This window comes from Mercurialis annua, linkage group LG3 (genome assembly GCF_937616625.2).
Source record: "Mercurialis annua linkage group LG3, ddMerAnnu1.2, whole genome shotgun sequence".
Classification (NCBI taxonomy): domain Eukaryota; kingdom Viridiplantae; phylum Streptophyta; class Magnoliopsida; order Malpighiales; family Euphorbiaceae; genus Mercurialis; species Mercurialis annua.
In genome coordinates, this window is record NC_065572.1 from 52333373 (window position 1) to 52355237 (window position 21865).

Sequence of the window (21865 nt, forward strand, 5' to 3'; positions counted from 1 at the left end):
ATAAAATGGGGTCGTATATTTTATGAAAGACAGTCTGATTTTAAAAGTGAATCTATGAACGACTGTCTGATTTGGAAAACGAGAAAAAATTTACTGTATTTTCAGGCTTGCTACGGGTTTCGGAGTAACCACTCCCATTCCCTAGCGCCGGTCTCAGCTCGAGTTTCGGGGTGGAAATCGGGTCGTGACAATTGTGGTATCAGAGCAATGATTCATACCATTGCTTGATAATGTCAAGTAACTATTGTCTGATACCAAAGTTGGTATCAGAGAAATAGTTCTCGGACTGTATAGTCTAAGACATTATTGTTAATATATGTCAAGTGAGTTATGATTGATACCAAAGTTGGTATCAGAACAATGGTTCTCTAACTCGAGAATTAAAGACATTGTTATACTATAAAAAAAAAAGTTTTCATAAGTACTTAGGAGTACTGCGGATCATAGGAGTTTCCTGTCATGTCTTTTGCATGTTTTCATCGATTTTTCAAAAGATTTGCGAAAACGTCTTGTCCTATATGTAATAATAGGATATGAGTTAGACGTGTGCATAAGTACCATATGCACTATGTGTTTACTCGAATAAGTAGTACGCTTTCGAGTATACTATAGTCTGTGAAGAGTTGTGTACTCTCAAGACTCATGGTATATGTGATATACTCTAAATGATATGTGTTGTTTATGGCTATGATTTGCCTAGATGTTTGTGTCATTGATATGACATGATGTGATTTACGGCATGTTCACTAAGAGAAGTGATATGCTGAGAAAATAGTAAGTCTGCGCTAGAGTTATAAACTCTCGAGAATCATACTATATGTGTATTGTAAATGATATGATTTGCAGCTTGTTCACTCAGAGAAGTGATAAGCTTATGAACATACGCAGTCTGCGAATAGTAGAGTACTCTCGAGACTTAAGGTATGTGTGACATGGTTGTTTAAAATCTAAATGAACTGGATTTTATTTGTGCATGACTTATATATGTGATATAAGTTATGATTTGATAAATATTTTCTATGTGATTGACTATCACAAGATTGAATGCTTGTGATATGTGAGTTATAGTCACATATGACCTAGACGGATTAAATTCTCTCGGTCGTAACCTATAATGTATAGGTGTGGCTAAGCTTAGATTGTTTGATGCGTATACACTTGAGTATATACGAATATGATTGAAACACTGCAAAGTGTATAAACTTGTGTGTACATGATATATAAATATCATGTTATCTATGTCATCAGGAACTCAGTGAGAGTTCTTTATGCATAGAATGGCGGAGTAAAGAAACACTTGGGTGTCTGTAACAACACAATGAGTGTTTGCGGCTCGGGAAGAGATCGAAGTGAATGAAAATGAAAATAACCTAGTCCAGCCGACATGTAGAGGCCGTGGACGAGGCAGAGGCCGGGGATGGCCAGAAGTAGATCAAATTGGGATTGTGCAGGCACTAGGAGTGCTGCAATCACCCAATAATGATATAACTCATTTGGAAATAGAAGTTACTGATGTGTGGAGTTGTGCGTTAATGATAAGATAGTTGGTACAATAACAGTATCAATGTCAAGTGAGAAGTGCTAACAGGGAATTAGTGTTGGCATAAATGAAATTGAGCCAAGTAAATGTGATGGCTCAGGTGATGCATTGGACATTCTAGTGAAAGTCAAGCATCAAGCTTGTAGACTTCAAGCTAATGAAAGACAAACGATATTATTGGTTAAAATGTCAATGAAAGGTCCAGCCAAGGATTGGTTTTGACAAATCATTGAACCAATAATGGGTCATGTAACATGGATGGAGCTTGTGACCTTAATTGAGGAATTTTTCCTACCGTTTGTTGTGGTTGAGGGGAATATGGACAAGTTGCTCTCGATAACACGAGGTAACATATATGTTCAGGATTATGTTACTGAGTTAAACCGATTGAGCAGGTTTGCTCTAGACTTGATGTGATAGATCAAGTCAGAGTTAATACTAGATTTGTGAAGGGATTAGGATCTAAAAATTTGTAGGACTGTTAACTCAGTCAGACAAGGAATCAGTGCAAGTGGTCGACAGTGCACGACAACATGAGGGTACATTGATTCATTTTGATGAAATTTATGATCCCTTATAATCAAAATAAGATAGGAGTGAACGTTATGGTTATGAGAACCAAACGTTACAGCAAGTGAGTAGAGAAATGGAACGACGACAAGGTCGAAACCATAAGAAAGAAAGACAAAGAAAGGAAGCCAAAGAGGCTAGAACCATTAGTAGATGTTTGAGCAAGGAAGCTCTAATTTTTTTTAAATTCCACATGACAACAATGTGGAAAGAGACATTTAAGTGTCTGTCGTGTAGTTGCAGACACATGTTTTATATGTGGTCGACGGGGCCACTATAAAAAGAAATGTCTGCACTCCATGCATTGGAATGCAGTGGATAATGTGAACCAACTACTTCCTTCACAACCTAAAGTTATTATACGATAACTTCTGGTTAGGTACAACCAGTTATGTTGTATAATAAGGTAGAAGTGGTGAGGAATGAAACACTAGAAGGCCCAACAGTGATTAAATTACTCAGGCCAATCTAGTACAAAAAGAATTGTTTGAGGCTTGTTCCTCGAATGATGCCTGAACGTAACAAATAGGATTAGATCCTTTCGTATAAGTAGATAGATGTATAAAGTTGTGAAAAGGGAATGTGGAAAGTTATGAGTTAAGAAGTTTTTATAAAAGCCCACTGTCTATAGAAACTTATGTAAAACCCGTTTTATAAAATGACCTATGTTTATGAACAAAGGCATTTGAAAATACATAATTGTACCCGGACACGAATCACTACGGCATTTGCATTGGCACGGATAGAAAATTTCATCACTACATTCATACCACATTCATTAGTAGATCATGCATCATCTGCATTATGTATGATGAAAAGAAAAGATGAATGCCATTGCAACTCTTAGTGATGAGAGAAGTCATCACACCGGTGTACAATTATGACATGATTTAATATGTGAAAAGAAAAGTGGTTTTAAACGGAAGTGTTTTTGAACATAAGTATGTCTAGACATTGGCTTTGCAATATAATAAGGAATAGAACAAAGGAGAGTACCTTGTCTTATTAGGCCTATGTAAGTAGGTAAATCGTTAGAACGATAGTGAGGCGATGCGAGCTGTTCTGATGTTAGAATCAAAAAAAAAAGCCTTTAAAAGAGTCTTGTGATGATTCCGAACACAAGAACAACGTCGTGGCTTTACAAGGGTGTAAAGCCATAATAGTTACGTTTGTACAAACGAACTTACTCTCTAGAGTAGAGAGTAAGAGAGAGTACGACTGTTTGATACGCAATACGATATGCATATTGCGTATGTCGAATAACGAGAAGTGGATAGATTGAAAGTACGAATCAATTCATTTTGATAATGAATTGAGTACTAAGTGATCTTTAGTTAAAGATCATCCACATCAGATGATATGTGGTCCGTAGAACCAAGAGGTTATGACATAAGAATGATGTCATATAGAAATCATGTAAATCTAACTGTAAAGTTAACAGTTAGTAATGATGAATCGGAGTAGCGCAGTGAAAGCGTGATGAGAAAAGTAAGTACAAAAGTAGTAAGAAGAATGTAACCGACAAACTAGTTTTGTGATGAGTATATCACGACAAAATAGTTTGGTTGCGAGCATTCGTGTATGAATCACGAATCGAATGTTGTAAGGGTAGAGTTTAACCCTTCTCGAAAGTTAAGTTATGCTATGTTAAGCATAAGTGTGATAAAAAAAAAGTGTTATGGAGTTATTTGAATTATGTGGAAAAAGATTTTAAATTCGAGGACGAATTTTTATAAGGAGGGGAGAATGTAATACCCCGTGATTTCTAATGAATAGAATATGCCACTAGATCAAAATACGATAATCAAAATATAAAAAATAATATTTTAAGATTCGAATATTATGAAAAATATTCGTAAAAGATCTATTTTATTTAGCGAAGGATAAAAGTTAAGTTCGCTAAATTGTGGACGCTAAAGTGAATGTAGCGGGAATAAGTAAAACAGAGAAAATTAATATTAATTGATTTGCCAATCCCGTGATAGTAATATTTATATTATTATCTCTGAAATATATTTAATAAGCTACCGTCAAATTTTCATAAAGTTTGGACGGAGTTTATTTGAAAGTGGGACTGAACGAGACTAATAAACGGAGAATATGACAGGGCGTCGTATTTAAAAATATATTGATAATAAATATATCAATATACCTCTCTAAATGGAGAGTAAATTATTTCGGACAAAACCCCGAAATTAAAATGTCGAAACTTGGAAGGCTCGACGTTTTATGGACGAGTAAAAGTTAAGATATATATATATATATATATATATATATATATATAAAAGAAATTAAAAAGGTTTGAGTCGGTTGGAGTGAGGCGGTGAAGTTGGAAAAATGTCCATTTTGATCCCTGAACTTTTAACTTTAATTAGTTTCAGTTATAAACTAATTAAATATTATTAGTTGGTCTAAATTAAAAATAAAATCATATATAGGTCCCGAGCGAATAATTTTTGTGTCATTATTCGCGAAATAATTCGAAGAATCTACGGTTCAATTTTCATTAAATTTGGACGTAGTAATTTTATTTAACTGGGACTGATTTAGACCTAATAAATTTCGGGGATTTATTAAAAAATAAAATATAAGTCGGATGCGAATAAAAATTATATTTTTATTTGCGTTATATTTTATGGAATTTTTAAGCAACGTTTCATAAAATTTGGAATTAGTCTCTGTTTGGACTACGGACGACTAATTAAAATTAGAGTTAAAGTACAAGATTGAGCTAGTACCAAATGGTACTTTAGCCAAATCAAACTTCTATAAATAGAAGTGAGGGGGCAGCTCATTCTGTGCGTCAAATTCAATTTGACGTGCTTGCTATACCTAGCAAGCCGAGGCGGGGCGCGGCGCGATCCATTTCGCGATTTCGACTCCGATTTCTTCGGTAGTCCGCAAGCATATGAGGTAATAATTGATAATTAGTAATCGATTAATTAGAAATAAATTAGAATATTATAAATGTGGAAAGCACGTCGGGAATTGGCCCGGGAACGAAGTTCCAGAAGGCCTGCCTGTACAAGTGCACGAACGTGCACACAAGTGCACGAACGTGCACAAGGTACACTAACGTGTACCATGGTGCACGAACGTGCACCCGTCGTCCTGAAGGGGACTAAAGTGGGCTTTTCACCCTAAACGCATAGTTAGATCCAATTAGATTTAATTGGACTCTAAAATGTAAACGAGGACGTTTGGAGGGTTAAACGAGATGTTTAACGCCGGGCCGAGTTTAGGACTTTTATTATTTAAAAGTCTATACGTTCATACGTTATAAGTAAAGATAGGGATTCAATGTTAGATTATATTTTAATATTTGAATCCTAATTAGATCCGACAAGTGGTCGATCTGCCTAGTCAGAGCACCAGGGTGTTTGGCTAATAGGCTACAGGAGCATACGTTAAGGAATTGAGATTATATGGATAGCAAGTGGTGAGTACACTTTATTGCTTTGCGATATTCATAAGGCCAAGTATTTTGATATACTATGGGCTATATGAATTGCAATACTATGGTATTGCTATTGCTTGTTTAAAAGTATATATGTATATACGTTTTTATTGTGTATTGTTTGATACTAACGTATTACAAATAATTCATTGGAGTTAAAGTACCGGGGAGGGTAACTATAGTACAAACCAAGAACGATTATCAAACCAATAATGAATGAGTACACATAATACACGAAAAGCACCCCAATAATAATGGGAGGTTAATACAGCTTGTGTTTCCAGTACGGAATACAACAATAAAGTATTACCTCAGTGCTAACTATGTTTGTGATATGAGGTTAACGCAATTGTGTTTCCAGTACGGAGCACTACAATAATGCTTTACCTCATTAATGATCATACAATATCAGTATGACTAAGCCTATACAAGCTATAGGTTAACATGAATTGGTTGTAATGACAATCCGTCTAATGTAAGATTCACCATACCTGTGGAGTCAATACATTATATTTACAACCAATAAGAGAACGAGTAGTATGATGTGAATAGAATACGTTAGTTGGCTAGTCGATCGAACGTTGATGTTTGATCACATCAGATAGCTCTGCTATTGATGCTAAACGTAAATGATACGTTTAGAATGCATCAGATAACTATCTAGTGAGTCATATGTCGGCAGTAATATTTACGGCCTAGGATTGACAGCGGATAGTTATCTCAGACATGTGCATAATGTGGTTAAGTCGTATGGCGGCAGCAATATTTACGGCCTAGACTTAACAGAATTAAGTCATATGGTGGCAGCAATATTTACGGCCTAGACTTAACAGGGCCCACATACAGAATTGAGACGACGGTCCATATTCTGAGTGCATTCATGTAGAATGTGATGTGATAGGATTCATGTGAAAGCCAACTAATGTTAGACGTAGTTGATACGTCTATGACACATCGGATAGAGTTGCTATCGATGTTATATGAGTAAAGATAACCAAATATGGTTATCAGTCAATAGCATTAGATGTTATAGACTATGTATATGATTATAGTGATTTTTAGTCAATAGCATTAAATGCTATAGACTATATATGATTCTAGTGGTTTTTAAAGTATTTTCTATAAATACTTTCAAGGTGTTTGAAGAGAGTATACGGTGAGTTCAAATCAAAATAGTTTTGAAAATGATTTCAAAGCAACTATTTTACATAAAAGGGTTTTGAAGTGATTTCATCCTTTATGTAATATCTATTAGTAATATGTGGACTCACTCAGTATATCCCAATATACTGACCTCACTGTCCCTCCAATTTTCAGGAAAGCAAATGATGGTTCAATGATAGCTCCCGAAGTCTTAATTTCTCGGGAGTTGTTTTATACAGGTCTGGAAAAGAGATTTGTGATCTAGATATCCGCAGTAGTCTAGCATTATGTACTTATATATTTAACTCTGATGTTTATAAAATGGGGTCGTATATTTTATGAAAGACAGTCTGATTTTAAAAGTGAATCTATGAACGACTGTCTGATTTGGAAAACGAGAAAAAATTTACTGTATTTTCAGGCTTGCTACGGGTTTCGGAGTAACCACTCCCATTCCCTAGCGCCGGTCTCAGCTCGAGTTTCGGGGTGGAAATCGGGTCGTGACAACTGCAGAATAGAATATCTCGGTTAGGCGAATGATCAAAAGGGGCGAATCAAAGACAAGAAAGGTTAGGGCGAAAACTTACCAGAAGAGACTTGGTGAATTACTCGAGGTTGCTGAGGAGAGAGAAAGCTTGATAAATGCAGAGAGAGTAGGTAAGTGATGAAATGAAATGGTATTTTTGTTAAAAGACCAAATCAGAGGAAGCCGAAGGGTCGTGGGGCCAAAACGTGGCATCGTGGAGAACAGCTGGAGATGACGTGGCTTAAAGGGGGTACCGAAAGGTTTATAGATGCGCACCCCTTTAAATTTTTTCGAACGAATTGGGCCTCAGTAGTGGGCTTGGAAGTGCTGAGAAGGAAGAACAAGCCCAAAAGATAAACGTTTCAGACTTGTTGGGGGCATTGTTTACACCGGCCCAAATAATTACCGAATAGAACTTCATACGGGCTTATCAGGGATTAAGGCCCAACGGAAAGCTTGTTTATTATTGCTTTTTTCTATTTTATTAGGAGTTTGTAGCTCAATAGGAGTGATTTTCTTTCAGAGTCTTAGTCCTAGTTAAATTAGGAGTCTTAAGTATGAGGAGCTATAAAAAGCTCAGAGTTTTATTATTTTTGTATCAACAAATCAATCAATCAAAAACCAAGCCCAGTGCTTTTTATCCCGCAATCTCCGGATTGTTTTAATTTAGGAGTAGTTTTCGGTATTAATCTCGCCTGAGTCCGTGACTCCCAGATTATTATCTTTTAGATCACGTGGTTAAGTGTCTTTAACCAAACAAGCCCTGTGAATATCTGCATAGGTTCGTTAAAGTATCAAACCTCAAACCGATCCCGATTATAAATTCAAAGATTCGAGTCCGGAATATTTCCAGGCGAACAACTACATAGATCACTGTCATAAGTAATTCTCATTACAGTTCTATTAGTATAATCCTTTGACCTTGAAATCATCATGGATTTCTACATTGCTATTTCATATTTTGATACAGTCTTACATTATCTTTAACAGGATAATGGAATAGATTGTCATTGGATATGAAAGTAACTATGTGAGAAATGTGAGTGACTGAGAAGGAATTTGTCCCTCATTTATTTGAGTGAGATATCTATGGGCCCCCTGAAGAAGATAGACTGAAAAAAATGCATGGCCATGCTAATTGATAAGAAGTTATCATTTTCAGTCTACTTAGAGTCAAGAAACTAATGATTGAATATTATAAGGATGACATAACTATGCCTTATATTCATTCTAGATATCGAGAGACAAAGGGATTAAAATATTATTGTAAATGGTTAAATCGGATTATCGATATTCATATAACTTGGGTAGTCATAATGTCTTGCTAGAGACCACTTATGACTTGTGGGCTGAAATAGGGATTTCGAGCCTACTGCCAACGTTATATGAACCTACAGGGTCGCACACTAAGGACAGGCCCAAAACAGTTATGGGTTGTACAAGCCCAATGTGATTAAGTGATTAATTATATATATATATATATAATTCGTAATATATATATTAATAAATATATATTAATTCGAAATTTAAGGATAAGTGTTTTCCTTAATTTATTATTTTTGGAAGATAATAAATATAGTAATTAATATATATGGATAATTATTATAAAGGAGTTTTTGATAAACATAAACTTGTAGAATTGCAATGAGATTGAAATTCGAATTTGTCTCAAATCCTAGTGTTGTTTATCACTATAAATACACATTAAGCAATTGGTTTGAGAATCACGAAATTCATTATTCACTAAATCACTAAAATTCGAAATTGCTTGTGAAGCAATAGTGCTAGCACACAAGCACTAGATTTGGCTAAGGTCTGTTCGTGTGGATACTCGTAGAGGACGCGTTCTTTTGGAGGCGTTTCCGATCCGAGGCCAGGTATCACCAAAGTGAACCACCTCCTTCCTTCCTACATTGCTGTTGAATTCGACATACAAGTAAGTAATTATTCTGTTAATTCGAATTACATGGATCTTGGTTTGGGTTTTTAGATAAATTTTTGAAATTCCGCTGCGTTATGAACCTATAAAACCCAACAGAAATCACCGGGTCACGGTTCAAGAAAAAGTGGAACTGGCCCGGAACCGCCTAAGAGACGGTTCCATGACGGTTTGGAACCGGACGGTTCCGGTTTATAACGGTTTAGAAAAAAAAATAGATTACTAAAAAATATAATTTACCAATAAAATAACTCACGGAAATAGTATTATAATAAAATAAATAATTTTTAAAAAAAATTTAAAATATTAACCAAATTTTTAACTAAAACAAATATAACATATATTTTATTGCAAAAGTAAATATATTATATGATAAAGATATAATATATATTTTAAATATATAATATATATTTTTTATGAACGGGTTCAACTCTTGAATCGCCTGTTCCGACCCGGAACCACCGGTTCACGGTTCAACAAATCTGGAACCGGTCCGAAACCGCCCTTTGTATTGTTCCGGGCCGGTTTAGCCCGATTCCGAATTTGACCGGTTTCGGGTCGGATTTGACCGGGCCGGTTCACGGGCTGACCCAGCCCGTGGCCATCTCTAGTTTTAATAGGCAATAATGCGAGTGCTTTGTCTTCCTTCTTCTTTTTCAACACGTCACGAAAAATTTCATAATGAGTTGTCATGGGCTCTTGGAGCAACATTATATCATGTAATTTCTCATCGTTAACAAAAATGAGAAACCTTTTCAGAAATATTTTAACTTCGCTCTTAAGATCATCAAACTTTCCACGAGTGGTGAGATTTAAAGTTTCAAGTGTTGCAGGAGATGGAGCCATATCCCATTCTCTGGTTTTCACTTATTTGGTTGGAGTTCTTTGAGACATCATGAACAAAAAAAATACTTAGTAACTCAAGTGTACAAAGTATACCAATTTTTATTCAATATATAGCCTTATACGGAATTGTCATTAATTGAAAATACATATTAAAATTGTCAACTTGCTACTATTAACTAATTCAAATTGCTAGATATAATCACATTTTTTAAATTATATTACTCAATCTCATATGTGATTTGAATATGATTCTAGTGAAATTGAAAATAAACAATTAATTTAATTTATATATTAACAATTCGTCATTTGTAACTAATTAAATTATTTAATATATTATATTATCAAATTCTGGAAAAATTTAATATTATGAAATTCAATTAATAATTAAAATTACTTATTAAAATTTATTATTATATATGAAATAAAAAAAAAATAAATTAAATTTTAATTAAGCTAATCTTAAATATGAATATAGTTGATATGGAAACAAATGATTTGATTTAATTACAAATTTTCCATTTTTACCTTAATTAATAATTAAGGTCTTTGTTACCAAATATTAAATGTTTTACATAAACATTAAATCTTTTAATTGACTATATTAGTTTTAGTATGGAAACGTTAAAGAAAGAAAGAAATAATTTAAAAAGGTAAGAAAATTAAAAAATTAAATTCATAATAAATTAAATTATACATGCTTTTATATTTATTTAAATTTAGAATTTTAGGTTTTAGGGTTTAGGGTTTTGGAGTTTAGGGTTTATGGTTTAGGGTTTAGGGTATTAGGGTTTAGCGTTTAGGGTAAGTTTTATATTTATCAATACATTTATATTTGTTTGAGTATATCAAAATTTATAATTAAAAGCATAATATTAGGTAAAATAAATTATTTTGATAATTTTATTTTATTTCTATAGATATTGTGGTTGAAATTGTTTATTTTTTATTAAAATCAAGTTGACCTTGATCGAGATTTTGTATTCAAGTTCAAGCGATATATGAGTTGTTCGAAATCAACTCGAGTTTATTAATAATTATACAATAAAAAAGAAAATATAAATTTAAAACTAATATATAAAAAATTATAATATATTTAATAATTTATTATACATATTTGATAAGATATATGATGAGATTTTATTTCAAAAACTATCTTTGATAGATATGGAAAGGAGCGGTCAATATCGTTTCCATTTATACTAACAATTATTCTCCTATAGACTATAATAAATTTTCTCTCACTATAATAAATGACTCACTATTTTTAATAGAAATAAAATTGCATTCCCACTTTAATACTTTTTTTACTATTATAAATGACTAACTATTTTATGTAGCCTATATAAAAGAGTGATATAATTATTTTTTTTATTCAACAGTGGATAAATTAAAAATTAAAATAAAATGGTAGATACAAATGGGTCTAGAGCATGAATAATGAGAAAAATATTTCATTTGAGTGAAGAAGATAGCTTATTCAATTTTAGTATATTATTAATAAAAATGAGATGAAATAAAATGAATTAATTAGGGTGACAATATTTCTAGAGCAAGTTTTGATACGACCAGAGCAATTTTTAAGATTTGGACATTACTATCTTGTAATAATTAGTCAACTATGTTTTTTTTTTACTATTTTTGTTCATAAAAAGTAGCAATGTCCAAATTTTAAGGGTTTTTATTAGAGGTGGCCACGGTTCATAACCCAGCGGTTCCGGTTCAGAATCACCGGGTCACGGTTCAAGAAAAAGTGGAACTGTCCGGAAACTGCCTAAGAGATGGTTTCATGACGGCTTGGAACCAGACGGTTCCGGTTCCGGTTCCATTTTAGAACGGTTTAGAAAAAAAATTAAAAAAATTGATTACTAAAAAATATAATTTACCAATAAAATAACTCACAGAAATAGTATTACAAGAAAATAAATAATTTTTAAAAAAAAATTAAAATATTAACCAAAATTTTAACTAAAACAAATATACTCCCTCCGTCCCATTCTAATTAAACACTATTGCTTTTTGGGTGTCCTATTCTAATTGACACTTTCTATTTATAGAGTACTTTTCACACTACTTTTCTCTTTATACCCTCTTCAATTAATGCATTTAGAAAGCATATTTTTGAAAAGTTGTGATGCATTTAATGTAATATAAGGATATAAATGTAATGTTACTAAAATTCTTAAATAATGTGCAATTGAAATTTTCTCAATTAGAATGGGACGGAGGGAGTAACATATATTTTATTGCAAAAGTAAATATATTACATGATAAAGATATAATATATATTTTTTATCAAAAGGTTCAACTCTTGAATCGCCGGTTCCGACCCGGAACCACCGGTTCACGGTTCAACAAATCTGGAACCGGTCCGAAACCGCCCTTATACGGGTCTGGGCCGGTTTTAGTCTGATTCCGGATTTGACCGGTTTCGGGCCGGGTTTGACCGGGCCGGTTCCGGCCGGTTCACGGGCTGACCCAGCCCATGGCCACCTCTAGTTTTAATAGGCAATAATGCGAGTGCTTTGTCTTCCTTCTCCTCTTTCAACACGTCACGAAAAATTTCATAATGAGTTGTCATGGGCTCCTGGAGCAACATTATATCTCGTAATTCCTCATCGTTAACAAAAATGAGAAGCCTTTTCAGAAATACTTTAACTTCGCTCTTAAGATCATCAAACTTTCCACGGGTGGTGAGATATAAAGTTTCAAGTGTTGCAGGAGATGGAGCCATATCCCATTCTCTGGTTTTCATTTGTTTGGTTGGAGTTCTTTGAGACATTATGAACAAAAAAAATACTTAGTGATTCAAGTGTAGAAAGTATACCAATTTTTATTGAATATATACGGAATTGTCATTAATTGAAAATACATATCAAAATTTTCAACTTGCTACTATTAGGTAATTCAAAATGCTAGATATAAGCACATTTCTAAAATTATGTTACTCAATCTCATATGTGATTTGAATATGATTCTAGTCAAATTGAAAATAAACAATTAATTTTATTTATATATTAACAATTCGTCATTTCTAACTGATGGATACCGAATCCTACACTAATTACAATAGAGCCGAGTCACAGGAGATCCATTCTCAGGTGATATCGGACTGCTAATGGAAGACCTGAATATGAGGAAGACGGCCGAATCCCCAAGATCCGCCAATGTATCATTCAACAAGACGAAGACCGAATCCCTTGGGATCCGCTAAAAGCGCGTTAATCCTGGATTCGGACGAATCGCCATATTTACTATCATATCTCGAAGTATCTTCCCATTTGGACACAATCTCCAACTTGGAAAGATAAACTCTATCTTAGGAAGACGAGACTATTTAGGAAGACGTTTCTAAATAGGACTCATGTCTGAATAAGGTAGATCACGCTAAATCAAGGTAAATCCCTACAACGTAGGATTCACTTACCTACTACAACTCTACAAGGTATGCGTCCATCTACTATAAAAGGAGCAAGAGGTATACCTAGAAAGCCAATTACATTCATATACTCAAAACGGTGCTCAAAGCTCTAAACTGACTTTAGCATCGGAGAGTTAATCGGACAACCACCGTCCGGTTAGCTTCTACCCTGTTTTGCAGGTCTCATTCACCGGTTCAGAAGGCAGACTCCATCAATTGGCGCTGTCAGTGGGAAAAGCTTAACTCAACTTCAAATTCGAAGGAGCTTTTCTGAACTCAAACAAATTCCATAGAAGAAGATGACTTCTGAAGGAATGAACCTGAAAGACAAATAACCAATGGATCCTAAAAACACGCCAGAAATAATCAACGTCACTGAATATGGGCTGCACGGCTCCGGAGGGAGAAGTGATACCGGAGGACCCTCTTTTTCAACACCCTAGTACGAAAACAACCTGATGAGAGGAAGCAACCCAATTGCTTTCAATCTGAGAACTGATGAAAAACCAACGCCAGGCATGGCAGCACAAGATTTGTACAACGAGATGTTGAAAAAAGTGCTAGAATTTGTCCAGGCAAACCTGGATAAATTAGCCAATGAAGCAAAAAGAAACGAAAGGCATGAAGAAACAATGAAAATCCTAAGGGATAATTTCAGCCCAACAGCAACGAGAAGAAGAGGAAGAACCGAAACACAAACCCAGGCCGACAAGAGCCAACTAGAGGAGGAAATGATAGAAGAAGGGAACACAGAAACGGAGGAAACGAAGAAAGAAACGAGGGAAGAAACGACGAAAACCAACGAGAAAATAAGAACAGGAGCGATGAAGAATTCCCAGAAAATCATCAAAAATCCGACGAACAAACCCCCGGAGAAACACCCAGAAATGAGCAGAACCAGGATGACGCCCGAAGCGGGCTAAACTCGAAAAGAGAAGAACGAAGGGAGAAAGAAAAAGAAGATGCCCACCCAAGAGTAAACGACAGGACAAAGACGCAGGGAAAGAGCAGCCGAAGAAAAAACACCAAGAAGGGGAGGGCGAGTCCTCATAATCGCCCCAAAAGAGCAAAGCCACATACGTAGTGTAAGAGGATTTGGAGGAGAAGATAGCCAAAGCACTCAAGAAACTGAAGTCGGAAGAGCTGGATATAGACGACATCAGGCTGAAGGGATCATCCCTTCGCCCGAAATCATGGAGGAAACAATTCCATACAACATGAAGCTACCAGTCTTGGCAACATTCAACGGAGAAGGAGATCCGCGGGGATCATACTTCCAGATTTACAGCCACCATGGGGCTACTAAGCGTATCAGACACAATTCTATGCCGGGTATTCCCAACACTCTCACAAGTACCACCCAAAGATGGTACAACAAGCTGAAACCAGGATCTATCAAGAGCTTCGCCTCACTGTCAACTGAGTTTCTCAACAGATACCTCACGAATATACCAGCAAAAACAACCACACGCATCCTAAGGTCATGCATCCAGGAAGAAGGAGAAACGCTAAGAAGCTATATCGAGCGATTTAACAAGCAAGATATGAAGATCGATAACCTGAACGTCGACATGGAAACCGAAGCATTGCGAGAAGGAACGCGATTCGGCAAACTAGTAGACAAGCTGCTGGTTAATAAACCCACGACTTTCTCGAACCTAATGGGCATAGCCCAAAAATACTTCAAACTAGACGAGTGCCGGAGGGCGATACGCGGGAAAGAAGCAATGGGAAAAGAGTCAAAAGAAAAATCAAAGGAAAAACCAAAGTCAAAATCTGAAGATAGAAGAGGAAGGCCAGAAGAGAGCAGGCAATTCGCCCCCCCAAACGAGGTACGAACCTAGGTACGACCCTCGAGACGATGAAAGCAACTTCACACCTTTGAATACCAGCCGAACCAACGTCCTTATGTGGATCAAAGAAAACGTCAAAAACATAGTATGGCCGCCGAAGATGAAGGCCGAAATAAAAGACACGAGAAAATACTGCAAATTCCACGAAGATTACGAACATGAAACAGACAGTTGCAGAGATTTGAAAGTCAAAATCGAGTGAATGATAGACACGGGAGAACTGAGGAAATTCGTGGCCTACAAAACGAAAAACAACGGCAAAGGAGAAAAAAGATGTAGTGATGACAAAGGAAAGGAGAAAGAAGACGAACGCCCATCCAAAATATTGGGAACCATACACATGATCAATGGAGGAGGACATAACAACTCAACGATCAGAAGAAAGCAAAGGAAAGAAGTGATGAACATCAGAGAAACCCACATGCCACCTGTAATTTTTGATATTGAAGACTACGAGCACGTGAAAGCACCCCATAATGATGCCCTGGTGCTGACTACTATCATTGAGAATTGGAATATGGAGCGAATCCTAATTGATGAAGGAAGTGCAGTGACAAACGCGGCGTACAAGATGCTTGGAGGAACCGCGTCAAGATTGCGCCGAGTCCCAATCCCACTATTAGGACTCGTTGGTCCCTCCATCAATCCGCTAGGAGCAGTCACATTGGAAGTAATAATCGGCCCGGAGAGAGGAATCAACAAAAAGGTTATGTCACTATGTAACATAATTGATATGGAGCTAACATACAATGCCATCCTTGGAAGGCCTTTTCTTCACGATTCAGCCGCAGTGACTAGCATAAGAGCACTGGCAATGAAAATACCAACTGAAAAGGGAGTGGTGACGCTGAGAGGAGATCAGAATATAGCTAAGAAATGCTACGACGAGTCTGTGGTGGATCTCCAAGAGAACAAGACCGAGAAGAAGGAAGAATAGAGGGGACAAACGACCCATCGCTAGTAAAGATTTTTTGTCTTACCCGATGGCGTCACAACTATCTTTAATATTTTGTATGCGGTCTTTTTATCAATAAAGTTCAATTTTCCTACTATATGATTGGCCAGACGAATCACAAAAGAAACGAAAAATCAAGATCTATCACGAATGATTAAACCAAAGACGAAAAATAATGAAAATTGAGTTCAGATTAACGCAAAAAGGCGAACCGCCACAAAAGAGTTTAGATTAACTCAAACAAAGCAAAATTAAAAAAGAGTTTAGATTAACTAGAATAAAGCAAAATTACAAAAGAGTTTAGATTAACTCGAACAAAACAAAATTACAAAAGAGTTTAGATTAACTCGAACAAAGCAAAATTACAAAAGAGTTTAGATTAACTCAACCAAAGCAGAATCGCCAAAACAAGAGTTTAGATTAACTCCCGAGGCAAAAAGACTAAAACTTGGAGTTTAAACTAACTCTAAATCAAGCATCGACTCGGAAAATATTAAACTCGATACACCAAGGGATATAATAAAATAAAAACAAAAGCAAACACTCAAGCCAACATTCAAGAAAAAGAGATGTATTCATAAATTGATATTACAAAATAATATTACAAGATAAGGTTATCTCATACAAAAAGGTAAAACCAAAAATCTATTTCGCGCGATCCTTCGACATTTTCTCAAGAAGATCGCGAGCAATTGCTTGAGGATCCAACCCGTTAACTCCAGACAGATCTATGTTTGGAGTCTGCTCCAAAAGTTTTCTCTCAATAGCGAGACGATACTCGCTGATCAAAGCAGAATAAAAAGCCTTCATATCTAGAAGACGAATATGAAGGCCCTCTACCTCAGATCTCAGCTTATCTCGCTCTTCACCGACAAGAGTATTGATCCGGATGAGCTCTTCAGTCTCCAGAGTCAGGTCGTTAGTTTTCTTCTCAATTACTTTGACCTGGTGATGATTAATCGCATCCTGCGCCTTAAGCTGTGACAGGAGCGAATCATGCTCTTCTAATGAAGCTTTCATATTCGCCCTCTCGGCCTCAGAAGTCGCTAGAAGAGAAGAAAGGCGCTCGAATTCCTCCTCGGCACATTGACGACGGTCGTTCAGCACCAAAATAGATTGAAGGGCCTATCATCCAACACGAAGAAAAACGAATTATAAAAATATATATAACGGAAAGCGACTATAAAAAGCAGTTTACGTAAATAACAATCAACTTACCGAGAAGCCATGGAAACAAGCAATATCCGAAAGCTCCTGCCCAGGCTTGGAGGCAAACCAAGTAATATCTTCAGGAATCGCCAGTCCTAATGTATTCTGCCAGAACCCGTGGATTCAGCAAGCTAGCTGGACCATGACCTTCAACCCATTGCACCAAGCTAGGAGCAGAAGACGAACCTCCAGGAAGACTCTCCCTTGAAGGAGATCTGTCGCTAACTCGACGCCGCTTCCTGGACGGCGAATCCATAATATCTTGACTCGGTAATACCTCTTCCGAGTCAATAACAATCACCTCGCCCGAATTTACTTCCCCAGCTTCTTCTGGAATATTCACTGGAGCTGGAGGAGGAAGTGGAGCTACAACAGCCTCATCGCCCAAAGGTTCCTCGACCGCATCGCCATCTGCTATGACGATTACTCCATCGCCAGCAAGCAACACTGCCCCAGCAGGAACAACAGTAACCTGAGCCTCAGGCTCGGGGATGTGGACTTCAGGACCGCCCATTGGAATATCCAAATTTACTTGAAACCCGAAAAGCAAATCGTCAGAAGAAGAAGACATCCTACAAAAGGAAAAGAAACACTAATAAACTTAAATTAATAAGTATACCTTGAAGAAAGGAATATCGAATATCTGCCAAGCCTCGAGAAGGATCCTCCAAAGGAAACCATCGATATCGAAGATGACTACTAATCAAAACGTCTAAAATAGGACGATGAAAGACACTACGGGATGACAAGTCAAAAGAAAGGATGGACTCGGATAAATTTAAAGGAGACGAATAATTTTGAACTTGATGAGTAGAAAAACCATCCGGAAAATGAAGAAAAGCAAAGTTATGATACTCTATAAAGAAACACCTCTGCCAGCGATTATTTAAACAAGAAAGATAAATACGGGATCGACCTCTCCTACCAAGTGCAAACACGAAACAACCGTCACACTTTCTAAAATCTATGAAATAATGAAGGACATTAAAAGAAGGGATATGACCCCGAAGCCTACATGCTTCGGCAAAAGAGAGTATTATCTTAATCGTACCAGGATAGAGCTTCCCTAAGGCAACTCCTAAATCCCTACACACTTCTACTAGAAAAGGATCTAAAGGGAACCTAAGATCAGCAGCGAACTGCTCTTCAAAGACAATCGCCCTACAAGACGAACCAGAGGACTCAGAAGAAGCCATATCGGCATTGGGTAATATTACTCTATAGTCGAAAAGAAAAATATACTTAAAATAAATATCTAAGACTTCGTTCCTACGAAGCCCCGATTTGGTGATGGGCATGGCGGTGCGTGCATTTTCTACTCGACTAAGAGGCATCCTAGAACAGGAAATCACAAACACAAATAAAAACTAAAGATCAAACAAGAAAAAATATCGAAAAACACCAAGAACAACGAAACAATTCCCAGAATGTCATTTACAGAAATTGGAGAAAAGAGTGAAGTAGCTTTAAATCTTCAAAACACAAACAAACAAAAGAAACATACCTGAAATCTGGAAAAGCGAATGATGAAAGACAACGAGCAAATAAAGAACAAAACAATCTTAAAAGGTCAGGAGAATATAATCAGAGAATTAGAGTACTTTCGAAGATAAGTGGAAATGGAAAAGAGAAACACGAAGAGTTTAAATACGAGGAACATGATAACATCAAATCATTAAATGATGACACGTGGCAAGAAAAGAGAATCTTACTAAAGAAGAAAAGCGACTCGCCGACATATGAAGCGACTCGCCCAGAATATGAAAAGACTCAGCTCCAAAAGAGCCAAATTTTACTAAGGCATGAATACCTACTTCAGCTCACTTGCGGGGAGGCTAATGATGGATACCGAATCCTACACTAATTACAATAGAGCCGAGTCACAGGAGATCCATTCTCAGGTGATACCGGACTCCTAATGAAAGACCTGAATATGAGGAAGACGGCCGAATCCCCAAGATCTGCCGATGTATCATTCAACAAGACGAAGACTAAATCCCTTAGGATCCGCCCAAAGCGCGTTAATCCTGGATTCGGACGAATCGCCAGATTTACTATCATATCTCAAAGTATCTTCCCATTTGGACACAGTCTCCAACTTGGAAAGATAAGGTCTATCTTAGGAAGACGAGACTATTTAGGAAGACGTTCCTAAATAGGACTCATGTCTGAATAAGGTAGATCACGCTAAATCAAGGTAAATCCCTACAAAGTAGGATTCACTTACCTACTACAACTCTATAAGGTAAGCGTCCATCTACTTTAAAAGGAGCATGAGGTATGCCTAGAAACTCAATTACATTCATATACTCAAAACGCTGCTCAAAGCTCTAAACTGATTTTTGCATCGGAGAGGTAATCGGACAACCACCGTCTGGTTAGCTTCTACTCTGTTTTGCAGGTCTCATTCACCGATTTATAAGACAGACTCCATCAGTAACTAATTAAATTATTTAATATATTATATTATCAAATTCTGGAAAAATTATATATTATGGAATTCAATTAATAATTAAAATTATTTATCAAAATTTATTATTTAATATGAAATAAAATAAAATAAATTAAATTTTAATTAAGTTAATCTTAAATATGAATATAGTTGATATGGAAACAAATGATTTGATTTAATTACAAATTTTCCATTTTTACCTTAATTAATAATTAAGGTCTTTGTTACCAAATATTAAATATTTTCCATAAATATTAAATCTTTCAATTGATTATATTAGTTTTAGTATGGAAACGTTAAAGAAAGAAAGAAATAATTTAAAAAGGTAAGAAAATTAAGAAAAATTAAATTCATAATAAATTAAATTATACATACTTTTATATTTATTTAAATTTAAAATTTTAGGGTTTAGGGTTTTGGAGTTTAGGATTTATGGTTTAGGGCTTAGGGTTTAGGGTATTAGGGTTTAGGGTTTAGGGTAAGTTTTATATTTATTAAAATTTATATTTAAAAGTATAATATTAGGTAAAATAAATTATATGGACAATTTTATTTTATTTCTATTGTTATTATGGTTTGATCGAGGTTGTTTATTTTTTTATTAAAATCAAGTTAAGCTTGATCGAGATTTCGTATTCAAGTTCTAATGATATATGAGTTGTTCGAGATCAACTTGAGTTTATTAATAATTATACAATAAAAAAGAAAATATAAATTTAAAACTAATATATAAAAAATTATATTATATTTAATAAGATATTATACATATTTGGTAAGATATATGATGAGATTTTATTTCAAAAACTATCCTTGATAGATAATGAAAAGGAGCGGTCAATATCGTTTCCATTCATACTAACAATTATTCTCCTATTGACTATAATAAATTTTCTCTCACTATAATAAATGACTAACTATTTTCAATAGATATAAAATTACATTCCCACTTTAATAATTTTTTTACTATTACTAACTATTTTATGTAGTCTATATAAAAGAGTGATATAACTTTTCTTTTTATTTAACAGTGGATAAATTAAAAATTAAAATAAAATGGTAGATACAAATGGGTTTAGAGCATGAATAATGAGAAAAATATTTCATTTGAGTGAAGAAGATGGCTTATTCAATTTTAGTATATTATTATTAAATATGAAATGAAATAAAATAAATTAATTAGGGTGACAATATTTTCAGAGCAAGTTTTGATACGACCAGAGCAATTTTTAAGATTTGGACATTAGTATCTTGTAATAATTAGTCAACTATGTTTTTTTTTTACTATTTTTGTTCATAATAAGTAGCAATGTCCAAATTTTAAGGGTTTTAATTACAGGTGGCCACGGTTCGTAACCCGGCGGTTCCGGTTCGGAATAACCGGGTCACGGTTCAAGAAAAAGTGGAACTGGCCCGGAACCGCCTAAAAACGGTTCCATGACGGTTCGGAACCAGACGGTTCCGGTTCCGGTTGAGAACGGTTTAGAAAAAAATTAAAATTTAATTACTAAAAAATGTAATTTACCAATAAAATAACTCACGGAGATAGTATTACAAGAAAATAAATAATTTTTTTTAAATTTAATATATAACCAAAAATTTAACTAAAACAAATATAACATATATTATATTGTAAAAGTAAATATATTATATGATAAAGATATAATATATATTTTAAATATATAATATATATTTTTTATCAACGGGTTCGACTCTTGAACCGCCGGTTCCGATCCGGAACCACCGGTCCACGGTTCAAAAAATCTAGAACCGGTCTGAAACCGCCCTTTGTACGGTTCCGGGCCGGTTTTAGTCTGATTCCGAGTTTGACCGGTTTCGGCCGGGTTTGACCGGGCCGGTTCACGGGCTGACCCAGCCTATGGCCACCTCTATTTTTAATAGGCAATAATGCGAGTGCTTTGTCTATAGTGCGAGTGCTTTGTCTTCCTTCTCCTCTTTC

General features: G+C 35.4%; 1 protein-coding gene across 1 annotated transcript; it reads left to right on the forward strand.

The window, feature by feature from the left end:
- Nucleotides 1-14632: 14632 nt before the first annotated feature.
- Nucleotides 14633-15494, forward strand: LOC126672622 (uncharacterized). Its single transcript, XM_050366573.1, has 2 exons — nucleotides 14633-15249; nucleotides 15332-15494. The coding sequence occupies exons 1-2, from the start codon at nucleotides 14633-14635 to the stop codon at nucleotides 15492-15494; spliced, it is 780 nt and encodes a 259-aa protein (XP_050222530.1).
- Nucleotides 15495-21865: the final 6371 nt, after the last annotated feature.

What these genes read in the sequence shown, in the direction of transcription:
- LOC126672622 (XM_050366573.1), top strand. Translation starts at nt 14,633, where the DNA reads ATGGAGGAAACAATTCCATACAACATGAAGCTACCAGTCTTGGCAACA. An exon ending in GGAAGGCCAGAAGAGAGCAG is followed by an intron (nt 15,250 to 15,331) that starts GCAATTCGCCCC and finishes TTTGAATACCAG; the next exon opens with CCGAACCAACGTCCTTATGT.